Below are 16,609 nucleotides of genomic sequence, written 5' to 3'. Positions count from 1 at the left end.
GAGATTTCGAGGTTCCGAGTAAGCCCGATAACTCGCGGGGCACGATCCGCAGCATCCACAGCCCTGATCCTGATTGCGCTTGTCGCGGGGCGCAGGTAGGGGACGTGACAAAGATATGTAGTGGACGAGAGAAGAGTATAAGCCGAGGAAGAAGGGGCAGCCTGTGAATGTGTGTGTAGTTGGAGCGGGGGTTTGTTAGAGGGAGACAGACAAGTAGATCTCTGTGTTTTCTGTACACCAATTCGTTGGTCCATATAGGAGAGCACGTCTGCATCTGGGAGACAAAGATAAATCTGTGGAGGTAAATGAGAGTTGATGTGGAAGGAAGAGAGACGGGGAAGAGATAGATAAGTGGGGGGATGTAGTTGTTAACGGTGTACGAGGGAGGTGAGGAGCTTAATAATGTATGAGTGAGAGAAGGAGCTGGGCAAGTAAAACGACGACGGGGGCGGTGGCTGTGCCGTCGTACGGCCGCCATCACCATCACCATCACCATCCATCCCGAATCCTATAGTACACAATACGCAGTTCTCCCAACAATCTCCATCGCCTGGCTTGTCATCCATGTGTGTTAGTTAGAACTCCGCGGTACCCGCCGGTGCGCTTCACTCTTCTGTCTATACTTACTTTACTACTCTCCTAGATGGTTTAGTATACCGACATTCTCCGCTTTGCCCGCGCCTACTGCCATGCCCTAAGCACCGGAGGCACACCGCGTCGTGCACTCTTGTATATCTATATCTCTCTCTCTCACTCTCTCCTCTGCACTTATGTTTTACGTCTTCTCTCCGCGGTCTCCCCTTCCTGCTCTCTCTCTGTGTTACTTTGTGTGTTTTAACAACCCCAAGGATATAAACCCAACTACATACCCTCGTGCTCTCGTTTGCTGTGCCGAATTAACGCGAGTGAAAGGTGAACATAGAATTTTTAAATTTAAATAGTAAATAGTAATAATAATAATAATAATAATAATAACAAATGATTTTGTAGTTGCTGGTGGATTGTTATCAAGTTTTGTGGACAGAACTGAGAAAAGACCGAGACAAAAAGAGAAACAAGAGCAGGAAGAGTGTGCTGCATGTGTATGTGGAACTTAGTTTTTTAAAATTTATTTATTTTTTAAAAAATATCCCACGCGGTGGAAATAATAGACACGCTCAAGTTTTAAGATGGAAGTTGATATTGTTTTGTTACTGTGCGGTGAAAATTAATTGCTATCACGGGCGACGACCGGGCAGCACTTTGTGCGTGGATACCAATACCAAGTAATGCGTATGTGTTGTGTGTTGTGTTGCCGTTTTATTTATTGATACGAAAAGATAAAAAGGAATGAGGTGAAAAAGTTTAAGAAAAAAAACATAAATAAGCTGAATACTGGTTTTACTGTTTAGACCCGCCCCAAGACGACTATCTCATCGTCTTGAAAGGTATCGACTCTCTTTAGATACACACATTCACACACACACACACACTCACACTCGACGCACTCGCCATTCTTATAACCACGGCCCCACCTCTGCCTTATCGACGACGAGCACGAGCACGACCAAGAGCACGGCGACGACAACGGCCACGGCGACAAAGACCAGGCGGAGACGACATACGTGAGTGTTTAAATAGTAACCGGGCACTCGAGAAAAGACGCCAGTTTTAAAATTACGCTGAAAATTAACGACGCTGTAACAACGAGACGAGCGTTTGATGTTGTTTCCCCGCGTACGCTTGCCGACCGCCAGGCCAGTGGTCACAATTTCCATCGGCGATACTACGTCATCGTTAACAACGTCGTCTGAGTCGTCGCGAAAGGTTACAACGGTAAGGAGGCAAAATAATAAAACAACGCAACGACGCCACCTCCACGCGGCTGGAGGAACCCAAGGTCATCATCATCAACAACAACATCAACGCTGTCGTCGTCGGGCACGAGGACGCTGGTTCCGGCTGCTCGCATGATGCCCTAGTATCAAAAAAAAAATCAAACACGAGAGCATCTCCAGGGACAAACGTCCGCGGTCAGGACGCCGAGTTAATATGAGCATGACTCTCGTGCGAAACCCATTCAAAGGTTTGTTGGAATTTTTATCTCTAAAAAACTTTTTATCACATGTTTTTTTCAGAGAATCACCCGTACAAGTTATAATATTAATACATATGTATGTATGTCTGTATGCATGTATGTAATATCAATTGATGTGTGCTACCTTGGTTGTAAAAAAAACTCTCTCGCAGTATACGTAATTCGAGATAGACTAATGAGAGTGCCAGGCAAAGGTCGGTAGAGCCACAGAGGGTCAGATAAGAAGAACCGAGTGAGCTTTATTTAATATGTGTGCTGCTTTTCGTTTACTCCGCGATCGACGTGGCATCAACAAGCTACTACGTAGCTCGACATATTTTTACAGCACATGACAATTAACGTTAACGAACAACAAAACCCGGACCGAGAAAAAAAAAACATTCATTTATTTTATCTCTCGATTTGTCATCTGCTTCTGCCTCTATTGTTTATGAAACTCACTATCAATTATACTCATTAGCTCTTCATTTTTAGCCATCCTTTTGTTCTCGTTGTTTGCTGGCGATTACTCGCTGTCCGCGCGATGCGCCGTAAGGAGTTCAAAGTTTTATTTTTCTTCATTCACCTGATGATCAACGACCGGCAAAAAACGTGACTAATGAAAATCTTCTTACACTTTGTTTCAGTTTATAAGCGCGCAATTAAGAAAATATTTGTCTAGAAAAAACGTTACTCCGATGCACCTGCGGTATATTTTTTTTATATATACATTTTTTTGTTCTCATACTTTTACCTAATGTCCGTGTCAATAATGAGGGGGAGTGAATATCGGATTTCACGACAAATAAATGTGGGAGTTACTGAGCGAGTGGCTTATTAGTTTCATACCTCGCCCGTAATTTGAAACTTTGAATTTTAAATGTCAAGTGTATTCGTAAGTATATTTATTTTGTTACAATTTGTGATATTGTATCAATTTAAATCGCTAAAATTATCCGCGAGCGGCATTGCAATTGTGATACACATTAATTTTAATTATTTTTTTTATTTATACGAGCAAGAACTAATACGTTATGGAATTTAGCGCGACATTTAGATGATAATCTCGGTAAGAATTCCTGCGGTGAGATTTTCCTCGAAGTCTTGCGATAAATAAATCGTTTTAGCACGTGCTATCTTGGTTATGCGGAAACAGAGCAAGACACCGAGTCTAGTTACAGTGTTGAGACGGAAAGTTAATTTAACTTTATTTTATTTTATTGTATACATACATTAGCTAAACATTGTGAAAATGCTTTGGTAGATTTTTTAAACCGGTAAACATAAATTATTATTATTAAGAAAAAAAAAACTAGTAAACTATAACGTTATTGTTTGAGGTTTAAATAACTTGTGTTCTTAGTATTTACAATTGCTTATCGCGTGCGGTAGCTTATATTGACCACGCGATAGAAAGAGCTGCAGTTCTATAAAATAAATCTATCATCTCCGTCATTGTAATAATCACTTTAAATTTTATTATTTATAGGCTTTTACTATTCGTAAACAATTACGATGTTTTACCCTAGATATTAATACTCTAGATATATAAATTTATTTTCATAACAAATATTATTGATGATAATAATAATAATTGTCAGCGATCAAAACATTTATCATAATAGTGGCCGTGATTGCGTAAAATGCGTCACGAAGAATAAAGAAAATTATCGGAGCATATTGAGAAGTATCGAGAGTATGCCTTGTCTGTGATATGCCATCATAAATTATGCTGTGTAATAATATGTGGATGTACAGTAGTGTGTACTCGTGTACTTGTAAAGGAAAATTGAGAGATAAGTGATCTCGCGTTTTAATGGCCGCCGCGCCCCCGCGTCGCGCTAAGGCTCAATGACCTCGTCAGAGAGCAGTTTAAACGTTTGAATCGCTTGTGGTTCGCGCTTCCCAACGATACTCCGATGACGTCATTGGCCCGTGTTACCCATAACTGTTACTGATGTACATGTATCACTACTGATGCTGTGAGTATGTATATATATAAACTCATCGCCATCTTGTCCGTTGGTCAATAGACACTTCGACTCTCATCGACACGTGTTTAACTTCTTGTCTCTTATATTTATTTTATGACTCCTATATAGATATAGATTTATATATTTCATTGTCTCTAATCTTGAAATCTTGGCATCGTCACGATATACAACAAGATACGACTAGAGAGTAGTGATGATTCAGGGAAAGTTTTGCACTCTGTTAAATTGACCCTGAGGAGAGTTAAGTCTCGATGATTCATAGATAGATACACTTACTTACGGCTGAGGAATTTTCTTCAATAACAAAAATAAAACAAATAAACCATAGATATGAAAAATGAATAAGGGCGTTTTGGTTAATTATTTTTTTTCTTTGTGTTTCCTTTTTTTTTTTTTTGTGCCCGTATTTATTTGAAATCGTGACGATTTGACAAACACTCGGATCACCAGGCCACGGCTTTGACCCGTTTCAAACTGTTATCAATATTTACTCGGATCAAAGTGCGATCTAGTTGATGCACGCATTACCTACATTACCGAAATGTTTATTTTCTTAAGCTAAGTTTACTCTACTATTAGTTTGTCAATTTAAACAGTATGACATATGACGTACATATCACTAAAATTATTACTACGGTCATTTAAATTCATTACCGCCGATATTATTTATGGGCAAGTATAAAAATGAAAAAAAAATTGATCGGACCCGATCGACTCGACTTGTTCGATTGAGCCTGGACAAATGTCTCTGGAATTGATCGGGCACCCCTATAGCGATTTTCCTGTCCGTTAATCACTCGGCTCCAGCATCATTTAAATCCCCCACGGTTGACAATAGACTTAGTCCCCCTCGCCCCCCGAAAAGTTATCCGAGTGGATATAAAGTATGGTAGGTAGAGTACGTGAGTAGGATGGGGGCACGCAGAGGTCGACGTGAGATCCCCTGTGCCATGTGCCACTTCCGAGCAGAGTCACCCTGGGCGCGTCGACCTGGCGCGTGCCATACGACTAACAATGAATGCCACGGAGATTCGCAGTTGCAGCAATTGTACGAAGGTATATTAAAGCTATAAAAGGTGTGGGGTCGGAGACGCGGGATGAGATAGGGGCGAGAGGGGTTACAGTGACATGCTCTCTGAAAATATCAAGAGTCACCCCTCGGACTGGTGATTTTGTAGTTTGAGAGCAGTCACCAACACCGGTCGTGCGTAGATGACGGTCCAGGACGACGATGGGAACGGGTGACAGAATGGGGATCGCCAATTCTCGCTACGGTGGGGGACTAATCTAGAGATTAGCCACAGGCCTTTTTGTTTCTTATTCATACCTCAATATGTACCTAGAAAAATTCATATTTTTTTTACCTAAAATGATACATTCATACTTATTTATTTATTTATTACTGTGTATTGTAATGTGGATAATGATTGATGATAAATTGTTGTTACTTTTGTCTGAGCAGGGTGCAGTGGAGACGAATCCAGTGTGGAACTAGCTGAAATAAGCAGCGGTGGGGCGAGCACTGAGGGCGGAGGGGGCGATACTAGATCGGCTAAGCAAGAAGAGAGGTGTCCACAGTGTGGCATTCTCTGCCGGAACCTCCACGTTCTTCAACTCCACCTCGAGGACGCCCATAAAACCGCATTCGTCATTGATAAGCACGATCTCAGTGCTCAGTTTTCTCAAGTTGTAAGTTTCAGTTGGTGGTTTCGTTCGCGTTCTCACAGTACTTGGTAATTTATTCCAAATATTACTACTTATATATTTTTTTTTAGTCCTGCAAGGTTTGCAGCAAGACTTTTGCCAACGTCTACCGTCTTCAGAGGCACATGATCAGCCACGACGAGAGCGCAGTACTGCGCAAATTTAAATGCCCCCACTGTGAAAAGGCATTTAAATTTAAACATCATCTCAAAGTAAGTTTTACTTATTTTCCTAAAATTATTGTAATAAAATGATAAAATTTAACGCGTTTATTTATCGGTGGTTTCATTTATTTTTATGTTTATTTTTATAGGAACATCTACGAATCCATAGTGGAGAAAAACCATTTCAATGTAACAACTGCGGTAAACGTTTTTCTCACTCGGGTTCTTACTCGAGTCATATGACGTCAAAGAAGTGCCTGATAGTAAACCTCAAAAAATCACGACAAAGCACAATAAGCAGTATAGAACGTGCTACTAAAAAACCCCAACTACAACAAGGAGGACAGTCATTGCAGTCTCGTGGTCCTCATGAAATCGATATTCATGCTGCCAATAACAATACTTTTTTACCAATACTACCAAAACTCTCACCGTCAGACTACCAAGAGCTACAAAGAGAGAGTACGGGCATTTATGACATGCCTACACTGCTACCTCCAATAGTTAACTTCAGCAGTTTATTTCTTCAATCATCACTCGGTAAAATTCTGAGCCAGTTACAGACTAAAAGATTAGACGAGGTGGCCTCCGAACACTATGAGCCGCATCGCGAGACGCTGAGTCCGTCAACCGCGGATTCGGAAGAGACTGAAGGAACTGAGGGAAAGTATTCGCCGGTACCGAGTGATCCTCAGGGCTTGGACGCAGTGCGTCGTATTCTGGAGACGGTGAATACTTCTGTCACCAAACAGCTACTCGAAGCGAATGTTAGAAAACTTGCAACCTCACCGGAAACGATAAAACGTGAGTGCGATGAAGACTATCAAGATCAGGATAGCGAGATGTCGGGCGAAACAACGCACTATCAAGACTGGCAGACTGGAGATCAGTATGACTCACAGAGCGAAGGTTTAGCAGCGAAGCTTGAAGATGCCAGCCAATCTAGTACGAAAACTCGACGGGGATCAAAGCGAAAAGCCGAAGATAGTCTGGCACCAGAGAGTTCAATAGAGGCCTACTCTGAGGACGATGATGAGTCAAATAAAACTCTTGCTGAGCCTGGAAGAAGAGTAAGAGCCCGATCCCTTATCGACGACGAACAATTGGCCGTCCTCAAGGGCTACTATGCCATCAATCCCCGTCCGAAGAAAGAAGAAATTGACATGATTGCCAACTACATAAATTTTCCAAAACGCGTCGTTCAAGTCTGGTTCCAAAATTCCCGTGCGAGAGATCGCCGGGAACTGAGGATGCCGGCTCTCGTACCTCTAGCGAGTATCGGAAATCACCAGCTTCCACTAGAGCAGCCTTTAGATCTCTCCAAGAAAGAAAATCTCACAATAACTCCTTCAGTTAAAGACAATGATATTATAAACAATAGAAATAATTTATCATCACCACACGAGCCAAAAGATAATAATAAAACAATACAAATGACTGTGCCTCATTCAGAAGTTGATGATCTTGATGAATCACCCTTAGTTATTGATGAAGAGACCACCGATCCGGTTGAAATTAAAAAGGAAGTGTCTTCCAGCGGTGACAATATAGCAAAGGTATATTATTTATTACCAAAAATTTATATTTCTACAGATTTTGTGTGTTTAAAATATTAAATAATTAAAATAAAAATTTTGATACCGCTTAGAGTCAATCAAGGGCCCACGTAAAGTCTGAGCGCGAGAATGATAGGCCTGTGCCAGATGCTCCTCCTTCAACGGAGACCGAACAAGAGGGCGTGTACGTATGCGATCAATGCGATAAGACCTTCTCCAAGCATAGCTCACTTGCTAGACACAAGTACGAACATTCCGGTAAGTCGGCTTATCATTTATAATTTTATCAGACCGCAACAATAACTCCTCATATTTTTATTATTCACTGCTTCATTTTTTTAATTCCCGTATACTAAAAAATTTTTTTTTCTGTAAATTAAACAGGGCAAAGGCCGTACAAATGCGAAGAGTGTCCGCGGGCTTTCAAACACAAGCATCACTTGACGGAACACAAGCGTCTTCATACCGGCGAAAAGCCATTCCAGTGCTCCAAGTGCCTAAAGCGCTTCTCACACTCTGGTTCTTACAGTCAGCACATGAATCACCGGTACTCTTACTGCAAACCATACAGAGAATAGAACGAGGACCATTATCATCATCATCATCATCATCTAACAGCTTATTCAAACTCAAAATTTTCACCGCACACATTCAGACAAGTATGTACTACGAACTTTCCTTCACTCGTGACTTAACATTTAGGTCTCTTTACTGTGATTACTACTACTGGTCACACTAACTACACACCACAATAGATCTATACACAGAGGACTGAGAGTATATATAATATGTGAGAGAGTAGAATGGGTTTATTACTTCCGACTTGGTCTAGGGTCTAGGGTCCAGGGTCCAGGTATACCTACACCTACACCCAAGGGACATAAACAAGAAACGGTAAAACAGGATATTACGAAACATCACACATAATATAACAATCACGGCTACTCATATATATATATATATATATATATATGTATATATATGCGTAAGATGGTGATTTCGTAAACTTATTAAAACGACGGTCTTAATCATTTATTGAGACCTCAGACATCTTTGTCCGCAAATAAAAAAAAAAGTTTAGCCAATAAAAATTGGTTATTAATAAAGTTTAATTAATTAATAATTAATAATAATTACGATGATGCAAATAACCAATGAATGAAACTAAAGTAACGGTACCAAAAAAGCATAATGCAATAATCTATTATATATAAATATATATATAATAATATAATATACATAATATTTTATTATTTTTATTGAAAATAAATGAATGAAAAAAAATATATAAATATTATATATAACATGACAATAATAAGGAAACTAATTAATGTACAAAATTGTTAGCTAAACGTTCACAGAGTTAGTGGGCGATATTATTCGGTGATGATTAACGGGTGACATTAAACTACAATAAAATAGTGACAAAGTTAATAATTGTCAATCTCAAGTTTAAATAAATAGATTTAAAAGTGAAAGCTTATCAGTTTTGATAAGCAAGCTTGGCATTGACGATTTGTCTCTTTTATTTTAAAAAAATTAACAGTCAAAAGTAGGCGACTGTTGAAGGAAACAAAGAAACGAAATTAAAAGTATAAATAAATATAAATATATATATATATTATTATTATTAATAAAAAAATATATATATAAATGAATATATATGTATATTAATATAGCATTTAAGAGGAAGTTTGAATGCGAGAAGTGAAAATAAATATATAAGACTCAATTGTCCAGTAGTTTTTTGGCTATTAACTATTAAAAAATAAATATACGATCATGGAGCTTGAGTACTTGTTCAACGCAATAATATTTTTTTATAATTCAACGTGATTTTTAAACGAGTACGTTTTGTCGTAAAGAAAATATTGCAACTTGTTATTCAGCACACATTCCTACTTACTAAAGGCCTTTTTTTCTCTTTTTTTTACCAATAAACAGTTACGATTATCGTGTTGGTCCACTAATTAAATTATTTACTGGAGGTTTATTTTATTCGGCACCCGTAAGCGGTCTGCTTTTTATAAAGTACCCACGCGTACTTTAAATAACAATAATTATTATTATAATGAGTAATTATTTAAAGGGACGGCCTTGCCCCCGCGTTCGGACTAAAAAAAAGTAATTACTGATTACTATGACATTAAACGTTGATCAAAGGGATACTGTAGGTCGGTGAATGAGAACAATTTTATTCTGTTAAGTACTTACAAAGTTTCCATTAACTTGTTAACTGTCACGTCCATTCATCATTTAGTAATCATTAGCTATTGTATTTTTTTTTTTTTATTTTATTTACACAACATTCCGATCTAATCATCATGCCACGACGCACATTCATTATTTTTAAAAATAAAATATATATACGGTCCAAAAATATAAAATTTTAGGATCTTGTATCTTAACCGATCTGACAGTAGTCCCTGTAATTAAAAAATTTTAAAATATATATACATGATATTAAAATGCTTCCAATACTGTACCATTACAATATTATATTAAATATGACACTTTATATGGTTACATTATTCACTGGACGTATTGAAGAAAAGTAATAATTTAAAAAAAAATAAATATTTGTCCAGCATAAAAGCTCTACGAATGACGATAATAATTATAAATAAATAGATTAGTAATAATTACGTAAGTTAATAATAGTAATAATTAATTAATTAATTGATTGATTAATTAATAATAATATTTGGAGATGTATTTTATAACAGTTTATTCGTCTCTTTTTTTTTATTTACACAACGTACCGCAAGTGATAAGTGATATTGTTATTGATAATGATAATTAATATACGTGAGATTTCCGGTTGGGGAATTTTACTTTGAAAAAAAAGGAAAAAAATGAAAAAAAAACCAAAAATATTAAAAATATAAAAAAAAACAATAAATAATTATAAATAAGATTTATTAATAGTAATTACGCTGATAAAAAAAAATACAATTGTACTTCTTCATTGTAGAAGCTTCGGTTATCCGCGACAGGCATCGTGTTCATGTTCGTGTAAAAAAACTATTTAAAAAAAAAAAAAATGAAAAAAAAAACATTGAAAGCATTTTAAAATGCTTGTAATACTCATTTATTATAGTGTTAACAATTAAGAAATATATTTTTATATAATTATAATATTATATATATATATAAATATAAATGTATATGATAATGAATTATATATTTAAAGTAAACTCGGATCGTCCGGTCGCCAAAAAATAATAAACAAAATATTTGATAAACTGATGTATAAATGTGTTAACTAGTTAACTCAATGCTCGACTAAAAAGCATTTTATTATTTTAATTATTTATTTTAATCTGTAATTCTTTACGTTCCAGATGCATTTTTTTAATCCATCATTTATACATTCATTTTATTATTTTTTTTGCTAGTAATTAAAATTTAAAAATATACAATGCAATAAATAATAATAATAATTATAATGTTAGTAAACGATAACGACGAATTTAAAACAAAATATATGAGACAATAAATAATAAATCGAGCAGCGAGACAACAAAAGTGACTTTGGTACTTTAATAATTGTCAGGGAAAACTGATGATAATTTAAACGTTTATAAATAATTGTATTAGCAATGCGATAACTATGATAATAATTAAAACGTAATTAATGGAAATGTTTTTGACAGATTATTTAAATAATGATAATAATAACAAATCATTTTTATTATTGTTAAAGCAACGATTTAAAAAAAAAAAGCACCATACGATGCCTTCCGTGAACGACCGAGCTTGCCTAGTTGCCAAAATATTTATAAAAAAACCGTTTGTTTAAATTATGAGGGCAATTATTTTGATATATATTATTGTAATGATAATAATTATATATATTAATGATAAATAGCAAGATATTACTGATAAATAAAATGCCAAATGATAAAATAAATTGACTTAATTGCCGTCATACATTTGAATATTCCGCGGTTTAAATAATGGTGGTTATGCAATTGAGCTTTCCATGACTAATTATTGATAAGAATTTACAGAATTAACGATTGCAAAGAAATACATTTTTTTTGTATATAATATATTTAAAAAAAATAAATAAATACTCAAAATACGACAGACAATAATATACCGCTGTTTCATATTAGAAAAAAAACTAGTGTCTTAGGTGATTTAAAAAATCGAAAAATAAATAAACAACATTTAAGTATACACTGTAGAGGTAAAATGGTCATATAAGAATTTAATTGACAAAATATAAATTGGTATATATATTATATACATTAATGGAAGAATGAATGAAAATAATTGCCGTGGATTTAAAATAGTGTGAATTTATTATTATTATTTTATTATATATTATAGTTATATTATTATTATTAAAAAAAATCTATATGTATAATAAATTTTAAGCTGGCGAAATGTAAATCGTACTGCGTAAAAAAGTCTACTAAATAACTACGGTACGGTAAAAAAATAAAAGTAATAACGGCTAGCCATGTAGTGTCGGCAGTCCCAATTAAATGGAACGAAAAATTAATAATTAAAATATTACGTACGTGCAATTTTATTGAAATTATTTAAATGGTTAATATATATCCATATTAATTTTTTAATTATTATTTATATTTTTATTTTGTGCATTAAGGGTTTTCTCAGGCAGTGCCACCCCTTTTTAAAAATATTCAATGACTTTCGACTGTCAAAACTGTATTCAAATTTTAGTAATTAATTTTAAAAAAATAATTAGAACCTTAATTGAAAAAAGGACAATTTCGCCCAGATATAGAATTTTAAAAAAATTGCAGCTGATTTCGCCTATAAAATTTAAAAATTCGAATTAGAAAATTGACATGAAGATTTTACTGAAATTTATTTTCTAAATTACGTTCAACTCCCAATCGATATCAATTGTTAGTAATTTTTTTAAAAATCTATACCTCGGCGAAATTACTACGCTGTCCTTTTTTCAAAAGATCCTGAAGTTAACAGACAATTAGTAATTTTCGGATTTTTTTTTCAACAAATCAATTATAAAAAAAAAAAAAAAAACTAAAAATATACACGTGTAGAAAATTTTAAAAACTACAGGTGCAATTTTTTCAAATATTTTTTTGTTTAAAAAAAGTCAAAAAATGATTAGACGTCGGCTAACCAGCGTCATTTTTTCAATTAAAGTTTCAATTTTTTTTCAATCAATCGATGAAATTTCGATAATTAAAAGTCATTGAAAATTTTTAAAAAGGGGGTGGGGGACAGTTTGAGAATTTCCTCAAGTCAAGAGAACAATAGTCTCTTTTTAACTTTTGAATTTTAAAAACAATGTTATTTTTTTTTAATTTTATTTTATTTTATTTAAATAATTATTGTTTTATAAGTTTTAAAATTAGCGAACAACGGAATTGGTGGGTGCTGTTCACACTATGTCGCTAACATTATAGTCCTTATGATAAAGTAATACCGGATTACATTGTGTTGTAATCGGTGATTGTTAAACAGAGCAATTTGACGATTAAAGAAGAGATGATAATAATGATATTTGATTTAAATAATAATTAAATAATTGAGGAATAATAATTATATTGTATTGTGACAATGTTCCATCCAATAAATAAATAAATAATTGAAATAAAATATAATACAGTTAGGCCGACTATTCCGCCAGTTCGTGCCTTTTTTCTGCAGGGAGTGTGCGCTCTTTTTCGAGTCCGATGATGATTCTGTGTAACACTTGAGTGAGTGGACAAATGCAGGACCTGATACACCAATACATGTATCTTCATATTATATATATATTGATCCTGCTAAAATATTACAGAATATTATATATGAGTGTGAGAGAAAGAAGAGCGATTGTGCGAGAGGTAAATAGATAAGTAAGAGTGTGTAAGATCTAAGCGCACTTGTATATAAATTTATAAATTTTTATTTATTTACTGTTTTAAAAATTTACAAGTGAACGTACACTGAACTCGATAAAATAAAATAAAATAAAATTAATATAAATAAATAAAATATTTATTATTTATGGCAAATGTCAAGTGCGCTTAGATCGTAATTTTGCGTTGATAAAAGAGAGTAAGAGATTAGTGAGGGTTTAGATGCTGCAAAAGAAATAAAAGTGCAAGTAGTTTGATTTTAATTTAGCATGAGCGATTTCTTGTCGTTCGAGGTATTTTTCCATAAATTTTATGCGGCCACATCTATAAGAAAAAAAAAAAATAAAATATTTAAAATAACGAACAAAAAATGTAATGAAAGAAAATGGATCTTATTGTAGTATCCATAAATATTTTTATCGATTTAATTGTATCCTGTATATTTTCCATTCCACGTCTATATGATTTTTTAAAAAAATTCACGCCGTGAATCGACTTTAGTTTTTAATCATTTTATATACATATACGTTGTACATTACACTTTTAATGTCAATGCATTTTTTTCTTTATGTTTTATTTTTTATTATTATTATTATTAATATTATTATTATCGTTTATATTATTATTATAAATGAATAAATATATATAATTATTATTATATATGTAATTTACTTCCGTTGGATTAATACTTTGGTATATACAAGTGTCATTCTGTCAAATAAAGATGAATGATTTCTGATAATAAATGTCTTTATTTATTTCTTAAATTATAATTTTTAAATTTCCATTCCCCTTAAATCCTCCCGCCAAATTTATAAAATTATAAAAAACATTATCAATTTACAGCAAAACAACGAGCTCAGTGTCGGGGTACTTGGGCAATTGTAAGTCATATTCTTCCTCCAGTTTTTTTGGGACAAATCTACCCCCCAGGTAGTGGAACTTCCCCTTAAAATATTTAGCGCAGATTTTCGGAGCCGTGAGTGAGATCAAAGTCTCCGGATTGATCCCTCCGTCTGGTGGTCCATTTTCGACGTCCCAACCCGAAGGAATGTCGATGCTGCAAATATTGCCTGCAGTTTTCAATAAATCAACGATAGAAACAAATTCCTCTCTGACTGGCGGCTTGAAACTGAATCCAAACAACGCATCGACAATAACTCGATACTCTTTTGTGTCTTTTATAGCCGCAGTATCATCCAGTATACGAATATCATTTTCTCTGCACTGATGCAGTAGATTTTCATACAATTTATTAGTAGTTTTCTTGGGATAATATACTTCAGGACTGTATCCAAATAGTTTTAAATGTCTGGCACACACGAGACCATCTCCACCATTATTACCAGGACCACAACATACTAAAACATAATCATTTTTATTACCAGCCAATGGATACGTCTTGGCAACAGCTATTGCGCAACTTTGACCCGCCAGTTCCATCAATTGATCAACGCTAAATTTGTACTTGTCAAATAAATCTTTATCAACATTTATCGCTTCTGTTTGCTTCAAGTATTTAACCATCTTGCTGTTGTTATTATTCTTACAACCAGTACCGCTGATAAATTTCTTCAAAATATGACAGTTCCAATACCCAGCTCCAACGCGTCTTGATAAATTCCTCAACATTTATCAATAATTGCACCTATAAATTAAAAAAAACAACAATTACTACTAAGAAAAGTCAATAAATATACAAATATCGATACTGCCATTCTGATATGTCGTATCCCATATTTCGGAAATTTTTTAAGAGACAATAAAAACGTTTCACGGTAAGAGTGTGAATATAGCAGACAAGAAAATTTATAAATTTGAAATTAACAAATAAATTGATTACAATAATAAAATTTTGAAAAATGCGCGTACTGAGTTTTCAATTATCTAAATACGCATTTTTAAATTTTTACTCTAATTACATTTTATTCATTTATTTTAAAATTTGAAAAAATTGCCATTTGTCAGAAACATTCACAATGAATGTGAATGTAGCAGACATCAGACAGATTTAAAATTATAAATAAATAGAGTAAATAATTAATAAAATAATATTTAAAAAAAGTGCGCATTTAAAAAATTTAAAAATCAATAAGTGCTTTTTTTATAAATGTTATTCTTTTATTTACTCTAGTTATTTATAATTTTAAATTTGTCTGATGTCTGCTACTTTCAGACTCATTTCACGGTCGCAAAATAAAAATTATTTGTAAAATGTTTACATTGGTATAACCTACAAATTTACTTTAATGTTTTTCATAAAATACAGGCATTTGTAGTAAATAAATAATTTTGAATTATATGCTATAAAAAAAGTAAAAAATTATGCATAATTATCTTTTTACTCATGTCGTTAATTGCTTTCTTAAAATTAAAAATATTAAGCGGAATTATACCTATGTGGGATACGAAGTATTAGAATATTTATTCAAAAATATTAAATAAACAATTTGATGAGTGCGAATGTAGCAGACATCAAATTTAAAATTATAAATAGAGTAAATTTAAAAAATATTTATAAAAAGTGCACGTATTAATTTTCAAATTTTTTAAACGCGCATTTTTTTTAAATTTTATTTTATTAATTATTCTCTATTTATGAGTAATTTTAAATTTGTCTGATGTCTGCTACTCAGTCATACAATTTGACTTTCAAAATTTTGACATAAGCTGCGCATTGTTATATTCCATTTTTCAAAAAAAGTGCAAATGTCAAATTTTGTGAGAACGTCAGTATCGATATTTAAATAATAAATCTTACCTTATTTTTGTCCGCTTATCGATTGAAAGTAATTTCAAACGTGCGGCTGTTTTGAAAACTCCCGCCAGATGTCATGAGCCATCAGTAAAAAGAATTTATTTCTTTATTTTCATTGGCCAGACGTCATCTTTTTTTAATCTTCTCAACAAGATTCGTTGAGACCAATAACAAAGCACATATTTTATCTAAAAGATAATTATTTATCAATATCATATTTATAAGTTTGCTAAATTTATCATATAACCAATGAAATAATTGCATCGACTAACCTGTTCGCCTACTTGGATTCGATGATGTTTATAAATATGCGAATCTGACATTTTACTCACGTATTATTTAATTTATTCACTTGATATATTACCGTAAATAGAAAATATGAATAAATAATTATAAATACATCCATAGATATATTGAAGTTATCAACTGCGTGATGCAACGTAAAATAATATTTTAATTGTTAAATATTTACTCTAATTATTAAATTTAAGTGAATGTTTACTTAATAATTATTTAAAGTAGTCA

The 16,609-nt window shown here is 33.3% G+C and overlaps 2 protein-coding genes across 5 annotated transcripts; one reads left to right on the top strand and one right to left on the bottom strand.

The window, feature by feature from the left end:
• Nucleotides 1-209: 209 nt before the first annotated feature.
• On the top strand, nt 210-13,462 carry LOC130676439 (zinc finger protein 1). Of its 3 annotated transcripts, XM_057482631.1 has the most exons (7): nt 210-912; nt 991-2,065; nt 5,513-5,739; nt 5,826-5,966; nt 6,068-7,474; nt 7,567-7,732; nt 7,859-13,462. In XM_057482631.1, exons 2-7 carry the CDS (start codon nt 2,032-2,034, stop codon nt 8,050-8,052), a joined length of 2,169 nt encoding a protein of 722 aa, XP_057338614.1. In that variant the 5' UTR covers nt 210-912; nt 991-2,031; the 3' UTR covers nt 8,053-13,462. The 3 variants fall into 3 exon arrangements, with proteins under 3 accessions (XP_057338614.1, XP_057338613.1, XP_057338615.1); XM_057482630.1 differs by having other exon boundaries at nt 210-2,065; XM_057482632.1 differs by lacking the exons at nt 210-912; nt 991-2,065 and adding an exon at nt 2,758-2,951.
• Nucleotides 13,463-13,543: 81 nt separating this feature from the next.
• On the bottom strand, nt 13,544-16,483 carry LOC130676442 (NAD(P)H-hydrate epimerase). Of its 2 annotated transcripts, XM_057482636.1 has the most exons (3): nt 16,357-16,483; nt 16,088-16,272; nt 13,544-14,974 (listed from the first exon to the last, which is right to left on the bottom strand). In XM_057482636.1, the coding sequence occupies exon 3, from the start codon at nt 14,956-14,958 to the stop codon at nt 14,167-14,169; it is 792 nt and encodes a 263-aa protein (XP_057338619.1). In that variant the 5' UTR covers nt 14,959-14,974; nt 16,088-16,272; nt 16,357-16,483; the 3' UTR covers nt 13,544-14,166. The 2 variants fall into 2 exon arrangements, with proteins under 2 accessions (XP_057338619.1, XP_057338620.1); XM_057482637.1 differs by lacking the exons at nt 16,088-16,272; nt 16,357-16,483 and adding an exon at nt 15,723-15,968.
• Between the last annotated feature and the right edge of the window lie 126 nt (nt 16,484-16,609).

This window comes from Microplitis mediator, chromosome 10, assembly GCF_029852145.1.
Source record: "Microplitis mediator isolate UGA2020A chromosome 10, iyMicMedi2.1, whole genome shotgun sequence".
NCBI lineage: Eukaryota > Metazoa > Arthropoda > Insecta > Hymenoptera > Braconidae > Microplitis > Microplitis mediator.
Note: the sequence above shows the minus strand (reverse complement) of the source record. Positions and strands in the feature narration are given on the sequence as shown.

Bases quoted from the DNA above. Each gene is read 5' to 3' on its own strand.
- LOC130676439 (XM_057482631.1), top strand. From the start codon at position 2,032: ATGAGCATGACTCTCGTGCGAAACCCATTCAAAG. The intron at 5,740-5,825 runs GTAAGTTTCAGT...ATTTTTTTTTAG, and splicing joins GTGCTCAGTTTTCTCAAGTT to TCCTGCAAGGTTTGCAGCAA. The intron at 7,733-7,858 runs GTAAGTCGGCTT...TAAATTAAACAG, and splicing joins ACACAAGTACGAACATTCCG to GGCAAAGGCCGTACAAATGC.
- LOC130676442 (XM_057482636.1), bottom strand. From the start codon at position 14,958: ATGTTGAGGAATTTATCAAGACGCGTTGGAGCTGGGTATTGGAACTGT.